Consider the following 16,741-nt stretch of genomic DNA (forward strand, 5'->3'; position numbering starts at 1 on the left):
GCAAATTTGAGAGCTGAAATATGTTACATAAGCATTATAAGAGTTTTTATAATTTAAAAATAATCATGTTCCTATCTTTTTCAGGGTGCCTATGACGTTGCAATGTTCAAACTGAAGCAAGACTGCTCCATGGGTCCCGCTCCGTACTCCATCCAGAAGGAGTGCATGCTGTGGACCAACCACTGGATCAAGTGTGCCAAGGAGCTGAACCAGTGGGACCTTCTCCTGGAGATTGGCCAGACCCGCGGAGAGCGGAACCCCTTCCTCATCCTGGAGAGTTCTTGGCAAGTCCCCAACTGGAAGCAGATGAAAGAGGCGCTCGCTGAGGTGGAATACAGTTGTCCCAAAGAAATGAGTAAATATTTCACATTATTCACTTTTCCGTACTGTTGTAACTGCTACTACAATGAGCTAATTATGTTTCAAACAAAATTGTTTTCTGCATCAATGTATCTGGCTTCAGTGGTTCTACCATGATTCGCAGATCCATCTGCGATATTGATGGCAGCGGTGCCCAAGCTATTAAATGCCGGGTGAATATGGGATAGAAAGTCGATATCTGTTGGGAGTAATCACGTTTCTTTGATCACTATGACGTCATGTAATTCGCAAAGATCATGTAAGAATTTTTCAGAGCTGTGAACCGATCTTCAGTTCACAGAAATAATTTTTAATTTATTGTTTGACATTTTGATTTTTCGTTGATGCACGCGATTCTATAAATCTATAGAATACAATTCCCTCTGGCCATAGTTCTTCCACAAGGTATTTGGGTACTTTGATCGCTTTGATAGAAAGTTTAAAGGCATTAAACGGCGTGGGATGGAAAGGCTTAATCTGTTCGATCTTGGTACCTTTCCGACCGTTTTCTGCAAGGTAAGTATTGATGTCATCCAAGTATTTTAATCTTCTCTCCCCAGTCAAGTATTTTTATATTCGATGATAAAATTTGCTTATGAACAACCGCCCCTTTTTACAATGGTGCGCATATTCCTCTCTGTCCTGAGCCGTAACTAGAAATCATAGATCTCGTGAAAAATGTTTTACTCATTTAGAAAAACTGAATATTTTTTAACTGAAGAAAAACTAAATAATTTTAACTGTTATTTTGTATTTTGCATCGCTCTACTTACTCCTTGATATTATGAGGGTGACTCTCTGACTTCTCAAAATCTTTTTATATTAAACTGAATAAGCTTTAAATTAAGTAAAATAACGCTTACTGTGGATTGTAATGCAATATGTATTACAGAATATTGTCATTACCATTTTTATATTTACACAGTTTGAATATACAGGAAACGATAATTGCCGAGTTACTCCGCAAAATGTTCCGATGTGCTCAAGCCGGGAGTCAAAATACAAATGGTGACGTATTCTATATAAGCACGAACCCCACTGTTTCCAAAATGAGGTTGTCACGGGCTGCCGAAATTGTATGCTAATTTGGCTTTAGGCAAGTCTATTTATTTATTTATTCTGATGCCAGTGGTTTCACTATAAATGCTTATGGAACAAGATTTAAATATGTACAGCTTTGAAAATATGAATATGACTCCTATTTAACCCTTAAGTTGCTACTGGCTACAATACGGGTCACATTATAAATACCTTACTGCAATTCATAGTGTTAGGTTATCGATAATTTTATTTGTTACGTAATACATATATTATCCCAGAATGTTTCTATTTAACTCGTTATAGAAGCATGTTATCACTTCGATATTCTTTTCCTTCCTGGGGGTTATTTAAATATGTTTCTATTGTGTTTTGTTTCCAGTTTGGCAAGTGAACCTTTATCGTGGATTCCTGAATATCTGCCAGCCTGGGGAGCAACACCTAGGGGCTGTGGAGCGCCACGTGGAGGGGGCATCCTCGCTGTGCATGCGCGAGTGGCGCCGCCTGCCCAGCCTCGTGTCCCATGCCCACCTGCCCTTACTGAGAGCTGCGCAGCAGATTATGGAACTCTCTGAAGCGGCGCAAATACATCAGGTACCACATTACCGGTTATCTGTCAAACTCAGTAACCAGTTCTCTACTTCTGCATTCTCTTTATTATTTATCTACTTTTTTCAACTGATGATATTTAAAAAAATGTTTACTTTTTTCAAAGCTTTATTTCTTTTGACAGGGACTTCTCCATGGCAGACCAACATCTTTACATGACATGAAAGCCATTGTGAAAACTTGGCGCAATCGCCTTCCCGTCGTTGCGGATAATCTCTCTCACTGGGGAGCCATATTCACCTGGCGGCAACACCATTACACCTTCATTGCCACTCACTACGACTCTCAGACAGACCAAGCTTCCAACCACTCCATGCTGGGCGTGCACGCCAGTGCGCAGGCCATCATCCACTTTGCGAAAATAGCCCGCAAACATAACCTTTCCGGGGTGTGTTTAGATTCTCTCCAGAGAATATACACAATACCAAGCGTGCCTATAGTAGATTGCTTCCAAAAGATAAGGCAACAAGTCAAATGTCACTTGCAGATGGCCTGGACTAATGGAAAAACAGAACTCCAAGAAGGTCTCGATATGATCGAGTCCACAAATTTCAAGTATTTCACTAAAGACATGACTGCCGAGTTCTACGCTTTCAAGGGATTGCTTCTGGCTCAGCTGGGCAGGTCCGAGGAAGCTAACAAAGCATTCTCGGCAGCGGTTCAACTGCACGACACACTGGTGAAGGCGTGGGGGCTGTGGGGTGATTACCTGGAGCAAATCTTCACTAAAGACCCACGCCAGATAACGGTGGGAGTATCCGCAATGACGTGTTACTTGCACGCTTGTCGACATCAGAACGAGTCCAAATCTAGGAAACATCTGACGAAGGTAATAAATATATAATATTATCTTGGCTGACTGCAATTTGTATTCAAATGGATTATTATGAACTTATTCTTCAGGTTCTCTGGATGCTGAGCTATGACGATGAGAAGGGCAGCCTGATGGAGGCGGTAGACAAGTACTCGGTGGGAGTTCCGCCCATCCAGTGGCTGCCGTGGATCCCTCAACTGCTCTGCTGCCTCGTGCAATATGAGGGAAATGTTATCTTGAATCTCCTCATTCAGGTATCTAAAAGCACATTAATGGTCTTACTTAAAAATGTGGTGAAAATTTTATTCAATCGATAAACATAAAATAATTCATGGAAAGATACATAACTGGATAAGCAATGTGCGCAGGGGGGGGGGTTATTTTATCTGTTGTATAAACTTCAAATAATAATAATTTCTCATTGAATTTCGGAATTTTTCGAAGGTATTTTAATGTTCTATATTTTTCTTAATTTTAAAGATGTCATAAAAAAAAATACTATTTTGGAAACAAGATGAAATTACCTTTTACTTTTTTGTATTTGCAATTTACGTTAATTTATAAAAATTGCAATATTTTAATTTTAAATATTCAAAGAACATAGTCCTTTTATTTAAAGATTTTGCAAGATAACTGTCACTTCACTTTTTATCTCATTCATATAATTAAAAATGATTAAATATTATAATAAGAAATTATTATAAGCATTAATTACTCCCCTAAATATCCATACAAATTGAAAATACCTCTCGAGTAAAAATAAATGCCGCCGACGGGAAAGATATTTTCAATTTGTGTGGATATTTCAGGCGAGTAATTAATGATTATAATAATTTGTTATCCTTTGTGCTATGCATAAAAAACCTTGTCTTATAAACATTAGTTTATCATTAAAAAATAATACATAATAACAATTCCCAGAAAATAACTAAAAAATCAGATATTTTGGATCCATTTTGTCATCAATATAAACATTATTTTTTAAACTTTTTATTTACCTTCACATGCACAAGGCATTTATGTTATTGAACAACATTACTTTCATGGATAAATTCACGCGGTAAAAGAAAATTTAAAAATAATTTGTAGGAAATAATCTCACTTTTTCCGAAGATGAAACTATATTCTTCACAATATGACAAAAATAACACAAATAATACTAAATATATTTAATTATACTAATATAATAGTGAATTGGTCATTACAATAGAAATTATTATGAAAAACATCATTTTAATCACACATGACAAACCAACAGTCATTGCACGCAAAGGAGTGCCTGTGGCGTTTGTCTGAAAATTGGAATGTAGCGAGTCATTTTTGTGTGATTGATATTTGTAATGGTATATGGTGTGTACAGGTGGGCCGCCTGTATCCCCAAGCCGTCTACTTCCCCATCCGCACTCTCTACCTCACTCTGAAGATAGAGCAGCGGGAGCGCTATAAGAGCGCAGAGCTGGCGGCACAAACCGGGGGTAAACCTCTGTCCACCACACCACAGGTTAGTTGCACTCATACAAACAAGAAATCATCATTATAATTACCCTTATTCCTAATTCACTCCAGTATCACCATCACCACTCTTTTTACATAATAAATATAGTATCTTGTCTAAGATAGTCACGTGGATATTTCAAAACTTCATCCCTCCCAATGGAAGTGAGGGGCTGAAAATAGTTGTGTTGATCTTGAAATTTCATACAGAAAACCTAGGTCCATTATACATCTTGACTTTTATATTCCCTAACCTTTTTTCTAATACATTTATTTATTTATATACGCCCTAGTGGGCTTATACATGAAATAAATGTAAGTAATAACTATTAACTATTTGTTGTGCATAGTAACAACGGTAGAGTAATTATGTCCATAGTATTAATTAATAAAATAAGTAAAGTTCCAAAGCATAACACTTCTTTAAAATTAGTAAATTAAATTAAATAACAGTCAGTGTACAATATAAAATTAATATATTTTTAAAAAATATGAAAATAATGAAACAGAAAAAAATGTGTATTCACTACGAAGTGGTAAACTCGTATATTTCAGACAAGTATTTGTGAAGATTTCATTTCATCCAAATACGGAATCACTAAATATGTTTACAACATTCCCAAATCTGTTACTAAAATGATGAAGTCGTTTTATAGGTGTTAAATTTGTTTTGAAATTGTCACAGAAAAAAAGTAGCATTTTGTGTCGTATTTCTGGTCAGTACATATAATTTTATTTTGGTGAGAATCATCCTCCGTTTCGGCAACTAATGATTGTATATTACTTTTTGGCGCTTATTAATGGTGTGTAACCAGAGATGTGCTTTATTTCAAATAAATCCATTTCAAATGGAAATGCAAAATGCAAAATGGGTATTTTCCATTTTGCATTTTAAATGCTTTTCTAAAAACCATTTTGCATTTTGCATTTTAAATGCTTTTCTCAATGCATTTTCCATTTTAAATGCTTTTTTGCTACATTCTTCCTACTATCTCCACTCATCTTTTTTTCATAAGCCCCAAATATCAGTCGGTCCTCAACCTCGCTACGAGAGATAATTTTCATTTGTCAAGTTGCTCCCTGGTAGGAGCCCTGGTAATTGAGTGATACCATTACAAAAAATACTGATTCAAATACTGAACATGGGGCCATGACGCTGTAATATTAAATGTTGGATAGCAGTTTCTATGTTTTTACGTTGGCAACATTAGTCCCGCGCAAATTTTTTGTGGTTTCATAATCTGTAGTCGTGGTGTTTTTGGGTTTACCATCATGTAATATGTTTGTTCTACATTGATGTCCATTATTAAATGACAAAATTGTTTAAAAGTTCTATAATTATTTTAATTGTTTGACCTGAGAAACCATTTTGCATTTTCAATGCATTTTGAAAATAGGTATTTTGCATTTTGCATTTGAAATGCTTTTCTAAAACCCATTTTGCATTTTGCATTTTCAAATGGAAAAGTTTTGACCCATTTCCATTTTGCATTTCAAATGGTTTTGGGTACCCATTTTGCACATCTCTGTGTGTAACTGATAATAATAGACACAACATCTTTACCGGTATTGTTGAATAAATTCATCCATTATGATATATCTCATGTTATATTTCCAGCCGAGCGAATTGAGCGACGCGAGCAGCTCCCAAAGTTCCACCACATCCGGGGGAGCTCCGGCCGCAGCTCCCCCCTCGGCCACCTCTGCCGAGACAGGCCCCATCAAGGCCACCCTACCTATGTGGCGCTGCTCCAAGATCATGCACATGCAGCGGGACCTGCACCCCACCATACTATCCTCGCTGGAGGGGATTGTTGATCAGGTGAGTGCTATATCAGTGCATCATCAGTGTTCACTGACAATCCAAAATAAATACAATATGACAAAAAGATATGGGTAAAAATAATTATTCCACCTACCATATTTGTAGATAAGGTCTATTCCATGTTGTTTGTGCAGAGTAAAAACTTCACTTTTGAAGTGAAATTTGCGATTGTTTGCAAAAATTTTTTTCAATACTAAGTACAGATAAAGCATTCAAACGGTCTTGACTCATCGTGTTTCGCAAGAATGATTTAATTTGTTTTAGGGTAGAAACCAGAATTTTTAATTAATAATTTATTTTCAAACAAACTGTTATTATTTATTATATATTCTTCACTGATTACACTCATTTTTATTTCTTATAAAGTTACAAATTAAAAGGATTAAGTTCAGTATTTAGCTTGATCAAATTACTCGATAAATCAATACCAAAACAATGACAATAATTACGTCACGGCTCGCGATAATGACGCTAGCTGATCTGTGATCTATTGTCCACTATCGATGAAGTTCGAAGTTCGATGAAGTTCGAAGTTCGACGAACTTCGGATGTATTCGTGTAACCTCGGGTCAAGGTTCATCGATCGGTAATCTTCGGCAATGATCGGGTTATATCGGCGGCGTGTGTCACACGAGAATCAGCTAATTCCTGGTACAAATGGCTAGATTGACTTGCTTCCAGTGTTTTAAAAAATACATATAAAAACGTATTTTCGTCAGTTTGCAAATCTGTGCACACGGCCGATCCGAGCGCCGCGCAGCGGCCATATTATACTTGGAGAGATTAAAATCGCTCTCCCTGATAATATTCATTGCATTGTATTGGTAAGTATTATTTTTAAATGATTTTTATAGATTTTATAGTCTTCAGTAAGATATTATAAATTAATTTAGCCATTACAATTTAGATAGTGCTGCACACAAACGCACTATGCGACCAGCCGCCACTGGCTACAAGCCAAGTGTAAGTGTTGGTATTAAGTGTTTGTTTGCTAAAACAGTGAAACTCGCTTGAGTAGTTCCCGCTCAAGAAGCTTGGTTTTAGGTCCTTTGAAAATCCATACAAAAAACACGATTTTTTCCCATAAACAAGAAGTTTTAGCTAAAACTGCTTCCCGTCTAAGAAGTTTTAAATTTCACCGGTGAATCCAATCAAATACGAAAACTAGTTGAAAATGTCCCTTTTTCCGAAAGTCATAAAATTTATCATTTTTTATTATTGTCTGCATCCCATTTGAGCTAAAATCCGTACACTACGCAAAATGGCTGTTTTCGAAGCAAAGTTTAGACAATTTCTATTTTGTTTATCACAAAATAAAATTAGGTCCTAAATGATAATATGTTTTTCGATACCTCGGTAGATGAAAATGTGTTGCAATGTTTAAAACAATTCCATAAAAAAATATTTACAGAACCTCTTAAAATGACTTAAAGTTCATTTATATCATTTGATTCTAAAAACAGGAGAGTTATTAAATTACTATATTTTTCAACATCAATGATTTCTAAACCCCCCTATTATTTTTATTATTTTAAAAGGCACTTAAAAATTCCTTAAATAACAGTATTTCAATATATAAAAAGCTTCACAAGCAATTTCCAGTCACTTGTCGAGCTGAAAGGACATCTATTTTTTTCACAAAAAAAAAATTTCAAACAAATATCATCACTGCTAAAGTTAGTGCACTTTACCCCAGGACACACCTTGTGTAATGGTCAACTTTTTATAGTGCGATAGGAAAAATAGAAAAAAAAATCTGCGATAAGGGGGCTGACAGATTACGCTATACGCATCATGGCTTGGCCTATTTCAGCATATCACTCGCCATACAATCCTAATGGGAATGTATGGCGAGCAATATGCTGAAATAGGCCAAGCCACGAGAACATAGCATGGTCTGTCGCAGGCATAAAATATTACTACTCATTGTCTACTTATGTATCAACAACAGTAGACCTCGCGTCCAAAAAAGTATGCATCATATTTTTTCTTATTTAATAAATTAAAACCAAAATTTCTTCTGAAATCATAAAATTTGCGAGTTGGTTCTTAAATACCTAGCTTCTAATAAAAACCATATATTTTATGTAACATTTTTATAAAAAAATGAAAAAGGAATTATTCAATTTGTCCACTGTCTATTTTGTGGCAATACACCGATTATATTCAGCAAAAAATTACCGAACAAATACAAAACATAATTATACAATACCAGAAAAACATTGCTAAATTTGGATGCCACTTAAGAAGATTTTTTTGTTCGATTCCTTGGAAAAGTTCTTAAGAGAGTTTCAGTGTAGTAATATGCCCAATTTGCTCGGTCTGTTGCAGATGGTCTGGTTCCGGGAGAACTGGTATGAAGAGGTGCTGCGCCAACTGAAGCAGGGACTGGCCAAGTGCTACGCCATTGCCTTCGACAACCGCGGCTCTGTGAACGAGGCCACCATCACGCCGCACACCCTGAACTTTGTGAAGAAGCTCGTCTCAACTTTTGGTATTGGAATTGGCATGAGTAGGTGGCAGTGTTTTTGCATAGTGTAGGGTTTTCGGCAGCTTAGATAGAAATATCGTTGTAAAAATACTTTTGCCACATATGCGCTTATTTCATCATTACTTTACTCCGGACGTTCTATATCGTTTCTCAAGTTCTTCCGCCCACCCTACCCTTTTCTTTCTTCTCAAAATTAGTTAATCATTTATTTTAAATGTGCCGTCTTGTTTTTTCATTTTACAATAGGCTCTTTATGTTCCCTATGATTTCAGTATTTTATGTAATTTTAATTTCAGAAAATATATCAAGTTCTGTAAGTGCAACATTCTCCTCTGCAGCGTCAGAGAGCCTCGCGCGCAGAGCTCAGGCTATCGTCCAAGATCCGGTCTTTCAGAAGATGAAGGGACAGTTCACAACGGACTTTGACTTCACCCAACCCGGAGCCATGAGGCTGCAAAACCTCATTATCAAACTCAACAAGTGGGTCCGCATCCTGGAGGCCAAGACCAAGCTGCTTCCCAAGTACGTCACTGCACTGCACTGCACTGTACATTATTTAATCACAATCCACGTTGTTCACTAAACATTCACTGCTCTGTTTGCTCTTTCCAGGTCTTTCTTAATTGAAGAGAAATGCCGCTTCCTGTCCAACTTCAGTTTAAAGACGGCCGATGTAGATCTTCCAGGAGAGTTCCTGCTCCCCAAGCATTCACATTACTTCATTAGGATAGCCCGATTTATGCCAAGAGTTGAAGTTGTGCAAAAACACAATACAGCCGCAAGAAGACTTTACATGAGAGGGCACAATGGAAAGATCTATCCTTATCTCGTGGTCAATGATTCAGGCCTGGGAGATGCTCGAAGGGAAGAGAGAGTACTCCAACTTCTCAGAATGCTCAATTTGTACTTGGGCAAACAAAAGGAAACATCTAGAAGATTCTTACACTTCACAGTACCTAAAGTTGTGGCTGTTTCACCTCAAATGAGACTAGTGGAAGACAATCCTAGCTCTATGGCACTTCTGGATATCTATCGCTCGGCGTGCAACGTTCACAATGTGGAGCATGATGCACCTGTGGCCAGGTACTATGAGCGCCTGGCCGCTGTGCAGGCCCGGGGCTCTCAGGCCTCACACCAAGTCCTCAGAGACATCCTCAAAGAAGTCCAGACCAATATGGTTCCACGGACGCTACTCAGAGATTGGGCTGCGCAAACATTCCAATCTGCCACCGATTACTGGACCTTCCGGAAGATGTTCACCCTCCAGCTGTCACTTTTCTGCTTTGCCGAGTATGTGTTGCATCTGACAAGACTGAACCCTGACATGATGTACATACATCAAGATTCCGGACTGATTAATATTTCCTACTTCAAATTTGATGTTGACGACACTACAGGTATTCTAAATTAATGATTATAACTAAATGAAATCGATACATGCACAAAATATGTTGTTTTTTTTTACTAATGGTTTGATTATTTATTTTTAGGAGAATTAGAAGCAAACAGACCAGTACCTTTCAGATTGACACCCAACATAGCTGAGTTTATCACTTCCATTGGAATATCTGGTCCTCTCACCGCATCGGCCATCGCCTCTGCTCGCTGTCTCGTTACACCCAATTTCAAGGTTTATATCCTATAATTATTATCCTTGTTCAATAAGATCCAAAACTACTAGAGTAATGCTGCATTACAAGATGGCTACATGAAAATATTTTTTGCACTGTAAGCATCGATGTCATAAGACTAGATTTTACCCTCTGAAGTTAATTCCAATCTGAAAATAACCCCACCTTGGAGTAATTTCACAATACAACTCCTCTTCGAATTCCGCAGCCTCGCTTAGAAAGCCTAGATAATATAAATGCGCTGGTTAAGGTAACATTTAAAAAATTGCTCAATAGATAATAAAAAAAGATATGTTTCCCTTTCAGTTTTGTAATATATATTTTTAACAATAAAAGGGAAAATGTATTTAACATACGCACATAGTGCACACAAAATAAATTACTGAAAGGTGCGATTTTTGTATATAATTTATTCCATAAATAATTGAGAACGTAATACATACAATCCTGAATTAGACAAGCCCAAATAAATAACCCATAGTTTGTCACACGTAACAAGTAACCAGTGATTTTAACCAACATATCAATAATTATCATGTGCCGGTCACATGCCATACCATATTGTGTATATGTATTGGTTGATAATGTATCACACACTGCATGACGTCATGATTGGGATTAGTGTGAAGGATGACGTCAGAAACTTTGCTTGAAATAAATTTAACACTGTTAATTTCTTACATTTGCTAATATGCCGCCTACAAGCTATATGTAAGGTATATATATATTTTTTTGTATTCAGATAGCTGATTACATTTTCTAAAATAAAGTCCGCAATAGGTACCTACAATCCAAAACATTTGGAACTTGGTTATTTTTGTGATTGAAAAAATGAACTTGCTCAGCATAGCTGGGAGACAAAATAGCCTAACTCTAGACCAACTAAAGGCAAAACGCAATGCACAGTTTCCTCTTCGCATTGCTACACAATGCGCGCGCTTTTTCATAGATGTGCATGTGAACCAAATCAAAATTGGTTTGGGGTATTTCAATGTCAATACGCCGTGTCTAGTTGTAATTAGTCAATGACTGTAAGGGTAAAGGAAGGTTAAACTTTCATGATGTAATACCTAAAAATGAATGGTTGTTTTTTAGATTCAAACTATTCTACGGACGATTCTCCGTGACGAGATGATTGCCGGTTACAAGAAGAAGATGGAAGACAAGAACAACGTGAGCAACATCACCGGCACTGTGGACACCAAGATCCCCGAGGTGGACAATGAGACCATCATCAACATGGTGACCAAAGCCGTCACCGCCATTATGAACCGGCTAAACTCCTTGGCTCAGTTTGACGGCACCGACAGTAAAGTGGCCACACTGGTTGCTGCAGCTAACAGTCATGATAATCTATGTCGGATGGATCCGGCATGGCATCCGTGGCTTTAATGCATGTTGACATTTTGCATTTTTTTGTTAGTCAAAGTATATATTGCAATATTAAAACATAAAGACTCTACTAGAAAAGTTGTAAGCAGCAATTGTTAGAATTTTCTATTGTTTTTGTCAATTTTAGGTTTATTTTGAAATAATTTAAAAATCATTTTGGTTGTTGAAGGATAATGTTTTTGAGTTTCTTTTCGAAGGCAATGCAGCTTTATTATCGATCTTTGAGATTGTTATATCTCCCCATTAAGGTGATGACGGGGATTTGCCCCGACGCTCACATTTTAATTATTTCTGATGAACGTATTACTAAAATGATAAAAAAAAAATTTTAACGTTCATTAGCCCCTATCAAAAGTTTCCACCAAATTTCACTATACGTAGATACCACGAGTTTCAGAACTAATTAATTATTTCCAATTAATTAACTAATGCTAAAAATAATAATTATTATTATTATCATACCGAAATTTATATTTATAAAACTTGTCCGTGTGAAATCAAACCATGTCGGCAATGATACTTGATACAGTAGAACCTCGTTAATTCGAAATCCAGCGGACATCAAAAATCAAATTTCGAATTAACGAATTCCCACGTAATTCGAAATTTTATGAAAAAAAAAACAAAAAAAATACGCCGAAAATCGATTTTCTCGGCCGCCTCTTCAAATCCGGGTGGTATTTTAGTTGTAAATTCGTATTAATACCAATTATTTCTTTATTTTCGCGGTCGATTACCGTAGCGGGCGGCCCTTTAAATTCAGATATTCGCAATAAATTCGTAAAAATGCTATATATTTAAGCGTAAATCGAGATTTTGCTGCTGATTTCGGTCGCGGCCTACCCTTTAAATTGAGATATTCGTAAAAATACAATATATTTCCGCGTAAATCGAGATTTCGCGGTAATTTTCTGTCGCGGCCGGCTCTTTATTTCAAATATCTGAATTTGAATTCGTAAAAATACGATATATTTCCGCGTAAAACGAAAATTCGCGTCCGTATTCCGTCGCGGCCAGCTCTTCAAATTCAGATATTCGAAATAAATTCGTAAAAATATGATATATTTCCGCGTAAATCGAATTTTGTCGGCAGTTTTTCGTCGCGGCCGGCCTTTTAAGTTCAGATATTTGAAGTAAATTCGTAAAAATATGTCATATTTCGACATGGATCGAAATTTTTCGGCCGATTTCCGTCGCGCCGTATTTTTTCAACTCGGATATTCGAAGTAAAGTTAGTAAAAATACGATATATTTCCGCGTAAATTGAAATTTCGCGCCCGATTTCCGTCGCGGTGATGAAATACGATATATTTACGCGTAAATCGAAATTACGCGGCCGAGTTTCGTCGCGGCCGACCCTTTAAATTCAGATATTTGGCGTAAACTCGTAAAACTACGACATATATCCGCGTAAAATGTATTTTCTCGGCCCTTTAAACTCGGATATTCGAAATAAATTTGAAAAAATATGACATTGCAGTGTAAATCGATTCAGATTTACAAAATAATAATACTAATTAGGACGATGTATAACCACGTAAAAATACATTTTTCGGCGTTTTACCGCCACGGCAGACTTTTAGATTCAGATTTACGAAATATTACGATTTATTTTCGCAAAAATCAAATTTTTTCGAATTACACGAACAAATTTTCGTGCGCGGACAAAAATAAATTTCGAATTACGAATTAACGAATTTCGAATTAAAAAAAATTTTGTATGAAAAAATTTTTCAGCGGAAATTTTTTTTGCGAAAATTTCGAATTACGCGTTTTTTCGAATTATCGGGGTTCGAATTAACGGGGTTCTACTGTATTCAAAATACGAAATGGTTTGGTCTCTTACTCCACCCACTGGAAGCTCGCCCACTCTTAACTGATATTTTTTAAGTCTTCCTTTGCCTTATGTTCGAGTGCTCTTATTTGGACGCTTTGTATGTTTATAATTTTAAGAAGACTTTATTTATTGCTCCCTCATTGACGAGATTGTGGTACACGAGGCAATGATGGAGTTACTCCTTATCGATTAAATTTGAGAAAATGTGATACTTTTTATTGAAAACTAGCGTAGACTTGTAAAAAATCACAATTCTCGACAATTCAGTTCCAACCCCAATTCAGTTAGAAAACGCCAATTAAAATAATTTTATAGGTATCTACTATATCCCTTGTCTAAATTCTTAACCCAACTGATTCCAATTTTGAAAATATAACTTAAATTCAAATTTGAGTTCATTGAACCAGATTTTACACAGGGAGATTTCTCTTAGGACTAACATTTCACGCACAGACAACTGAAATTAGATTGTTTACTATTTTAAATGCACTTAAAATAGTAAATAATATTTGTGGGTGAGAATGCATGTGATAATAATTAAATAAAGTGAAAATAAAACAGGTCGAAAGTTATGTAAAAACAGAAAAATTACCTACATCATTTCCTGTCCAATATCAACCTGTCAGATTCGGTAGTCAAACATAAACTTGCATTTAAATCTAATATAATTTATTCTTAAATCGGTTTTACCTTTTACGATGAAAAACTTAAGCTCCTTTTTCTTAAATTTCTACACTTGATGAAATTTAGATGACCGAGGTACCTGGTTATAAACACTTAATATTTTGACATAATATATTATGTTGGTATTTCACCATCCTCTTGATAAGTATCCGTTATGAGAAATAAATACTTGCGATAGGTAGGAAACTAAGCTTACTTATCTGATATATACTCAGGTTGTCTGGAAGCTCGTAGTACAAGCGGGAAACTGGTGAATCTACATTGCGTTTGAAGTAGATTTTGTGGTGTGATTTGGGCTTTCATTTTATAGTAAATCGAATCTGAAGTTGGAATTTGAAAAAAAAAATCAACCCTAGGGGGTAATATCTGCAGGCAAATGTCAAAAAAAAAAAAAAGTGTGCTCTTATCGAAAAAATAAACGTTTTTGGGTTCTCTTTCTGACGTAAATTCACCAGTTTCCCGCTCGGGTAGCAAATGGTAATCTCGGACTTTACAAATAAATAAATCGAAAATATACGTCGAAATAGTATAAATCGAATATATATCGAGAGGATGGTGAAATAGCTGCTATGTAGGTTAGCCTGATTCAGGAATCTTTATAACCCACCGGTTAGGATGGGGAATTTCTTTTTATTAGTTTTGTCAAGCTGAATATGTATAATAAATTAAAGTTGTGTTTTATAACGCCATTTCGTGAAGAATTTACCACGTAGGTGGTATATTTTAAATTGTAATAACTACTCTCAAGCAAAACAGGTGTATTGTTTGGTGCATAAGGCCTCGTATTCGTCTTCGTCTTATGGATGCATTGTGATAAATGTAATTGTAATTGTTAATATTGTACAAAGTTATGTATTTAATGCACTTATCGCAATCCCTTGGGGTCAAAGAATCAAATCATATTCAAGTAAAAGGCCCTCCACACCATCCGACTAGCATAACCCAACACGTTGAACTTATTATTACCAACCGACTTATTATTATCCGACGGCCCCACAGGGAATAATAATAATTCGGTCGGAGGTGATTCGACCCAACATGTCGGGTTCTGCAAGGCGGATCGTGGTAGAGCCTATAAATTATAATTTTCCTGATTTTAACCAGTTTTTTCTGTAGATACAAAGAAAAACGATATGTATTTGAATAATTAAAAGGTGTGTTTCATTAAATTTTAAATTATGCGCCCCATAATATTCTAATTGTGTATCCGAATAGACCCTCCACACAGCGTACCCGAAGGAGACATCGTAGGAACTCAACATCGCCTGTGTGGAGTTGCTATAAATATTATTAAGTATTGTACCTACATTCAATTAAATGCGTTGTCATAAATATTTTTATAAACATATAGATAGTGTTTTATTTGTATTAGTTATAATTTATTATTGTTTGCTTCAAAGACAACAGCAGTAGTGGCCATGGGATTAGAACTTTAATTTTGGGATGTGAGGACAGGTTTGATTCCCAACAAAGTTTTTCTGCTGACTAACTAACCAACCACTAAATACATGATCTCCGGAAACTCATAGTACAAGCAAGAAACTATATAATCTACGAATCCACCTCACAAAGAACCCAAAAAAAATTTGAACCAACATTGAAAAAAAAACAAGTTTTACGTTTCTGGTAAAGAATCCGCTAGTTCCATTCCGTGACGATATTTATTTACTTTAATTTAATTTAACTCCCTTTTTAGGGGTTTTTACATAGGAAGCTGTCATACCCTTAACCTTTTAAATGCCAGTAGGTAGAAGTGTAGCTGTGCACAGCAGGCCAAGAATGCGAGTTAACTCGCTCTTGGCACAGAAGCGGTTAAATTAAATATATCATTCCTGAGAGAAAGTCCAGTTATATCCAATTATGTCCTAAATCCTGTATCTAAATTTCGCTAATAAACAATTAGTTAATGTTAATTAAGTGTTAATCTCATGTGACCTACCAGGTAAGTATTGTACTTTATATTATCTCCATAAATAGTTAGTAATAACAAAGATCACTGTAGAAATGTATTATAAATTTGTACAGCGCCCTTGAAGTGATTTTGCACAAAAACGGCGCTATACAAGTCATCCAAATATTATTATTATTATTATAATAGTTTATAAAATTATAAACAGTTGTATTACATACTACTTATTTTTTTTTTTTTACATAACTGAAATGCACCAGCAACAAATTTTTGCATTTATTAATTGATGGTTTGAAGATGTCCACTGAAGAATCAACGTTATTACCCCCCAATAGAATTCTGGGCAGTGAGGAATACATCTTGTGGTAGTTAGACTTCTAGTAATCTGGTATTGGTGGAACTAACTAACTAACCATCACGCCGTTTCCCGCAGGTGTAGGCAGAGAGAACGGACCGCCAAACAACTCGGTCTTGGCACACACTCCTTGCCTCATTCACATTCATACATCGTCTCATACATACTCTTCTATTGTTCTGACTCTTGACATGGCCCAACTCAAGTATCTGATTCACTTGGTCGTGCCATGTCTTCCTCGGGCGTCCCCGACTTCTGCTACCATTCACATTTGCATCGTATATTCTCCTTACACTCCTTTC

The 16,741-nt window shown here is 36.1% G+C and overlaps 1 protein-coding gene across 4 annotated transcripts in view; it reads left to right on the forward strand.

Moving 5' to 3' along the window:
* Positions 1–12,174, forward strand: part of Nipped-A (Transcription-associated protein Nipped-A) — a 36,235-nt gene extending 24,061 nt beyond the window's left edge. For 2 of the 4 annotated variants that reach the window (XM_089651518.1, XM_089651517.1), the window contains exons 30-40: positions 85–355; positions 1,781–1,992; positions 2,132–2,836; positions 2,911–3,075; positions 4,182–4,322; positions 5,934–6,137; positions 8,472–8,652; positions 8,928–9,153; positions 9,244–10,028; positions 10,122–10,261; positions 11,358–12,174. In XM_089651518.1, the coding sequence (XP_089507644.1) occupies positions 85–355; positions 1,781–1,992; positions 2,132–2,836; positions 2,911–3,075; positions 4,182–4,322; positions 5,934–6,137; positions 8,472–8,652; positions 8,928–9,153; positions 9,244–10,028; positions 10,122–10,261; positions 11,358–11,654 (3,327 nt within the window). In that variant the 3' untranslated portion in view covers positions 11,655–12,174. The remainder of the gene's footprint in view (positions 1–84; positions 356–1,780; positions 1,993–2,131; positions 2,837–2,910; positions 3,076–4,181; positions 4,323–5,933; positions 6,138–8,471; positions 8,653–8,927; positions 9,154–9,243; positions 10,029–10,121; positions 10,262–11,357) is intronic. The other 2 variants (XM_089651519.1, XM_089651520.1) reach the window with 2 other exon arrangements.
* The last annotated feature ends 4,567 nt before the right edge of the window (positions 12,175–16,741 follow it).

Source organism: Hesperophylax consimilis, chromosome 4 (genome assembly GCF_061612785.1).
Source record: "Hesperophylax consimilis isolate HC1 chromosome 4, BYU_Hcon_1.0, whole genome shotgun sequence".
NCBI classification, from domain to species: Eukaryota; Metazoa; Arthropoda; class Insecta; order Trichoptera; family Limnephilidae; genus Hesperophylax; species Hesperophylax consimilis.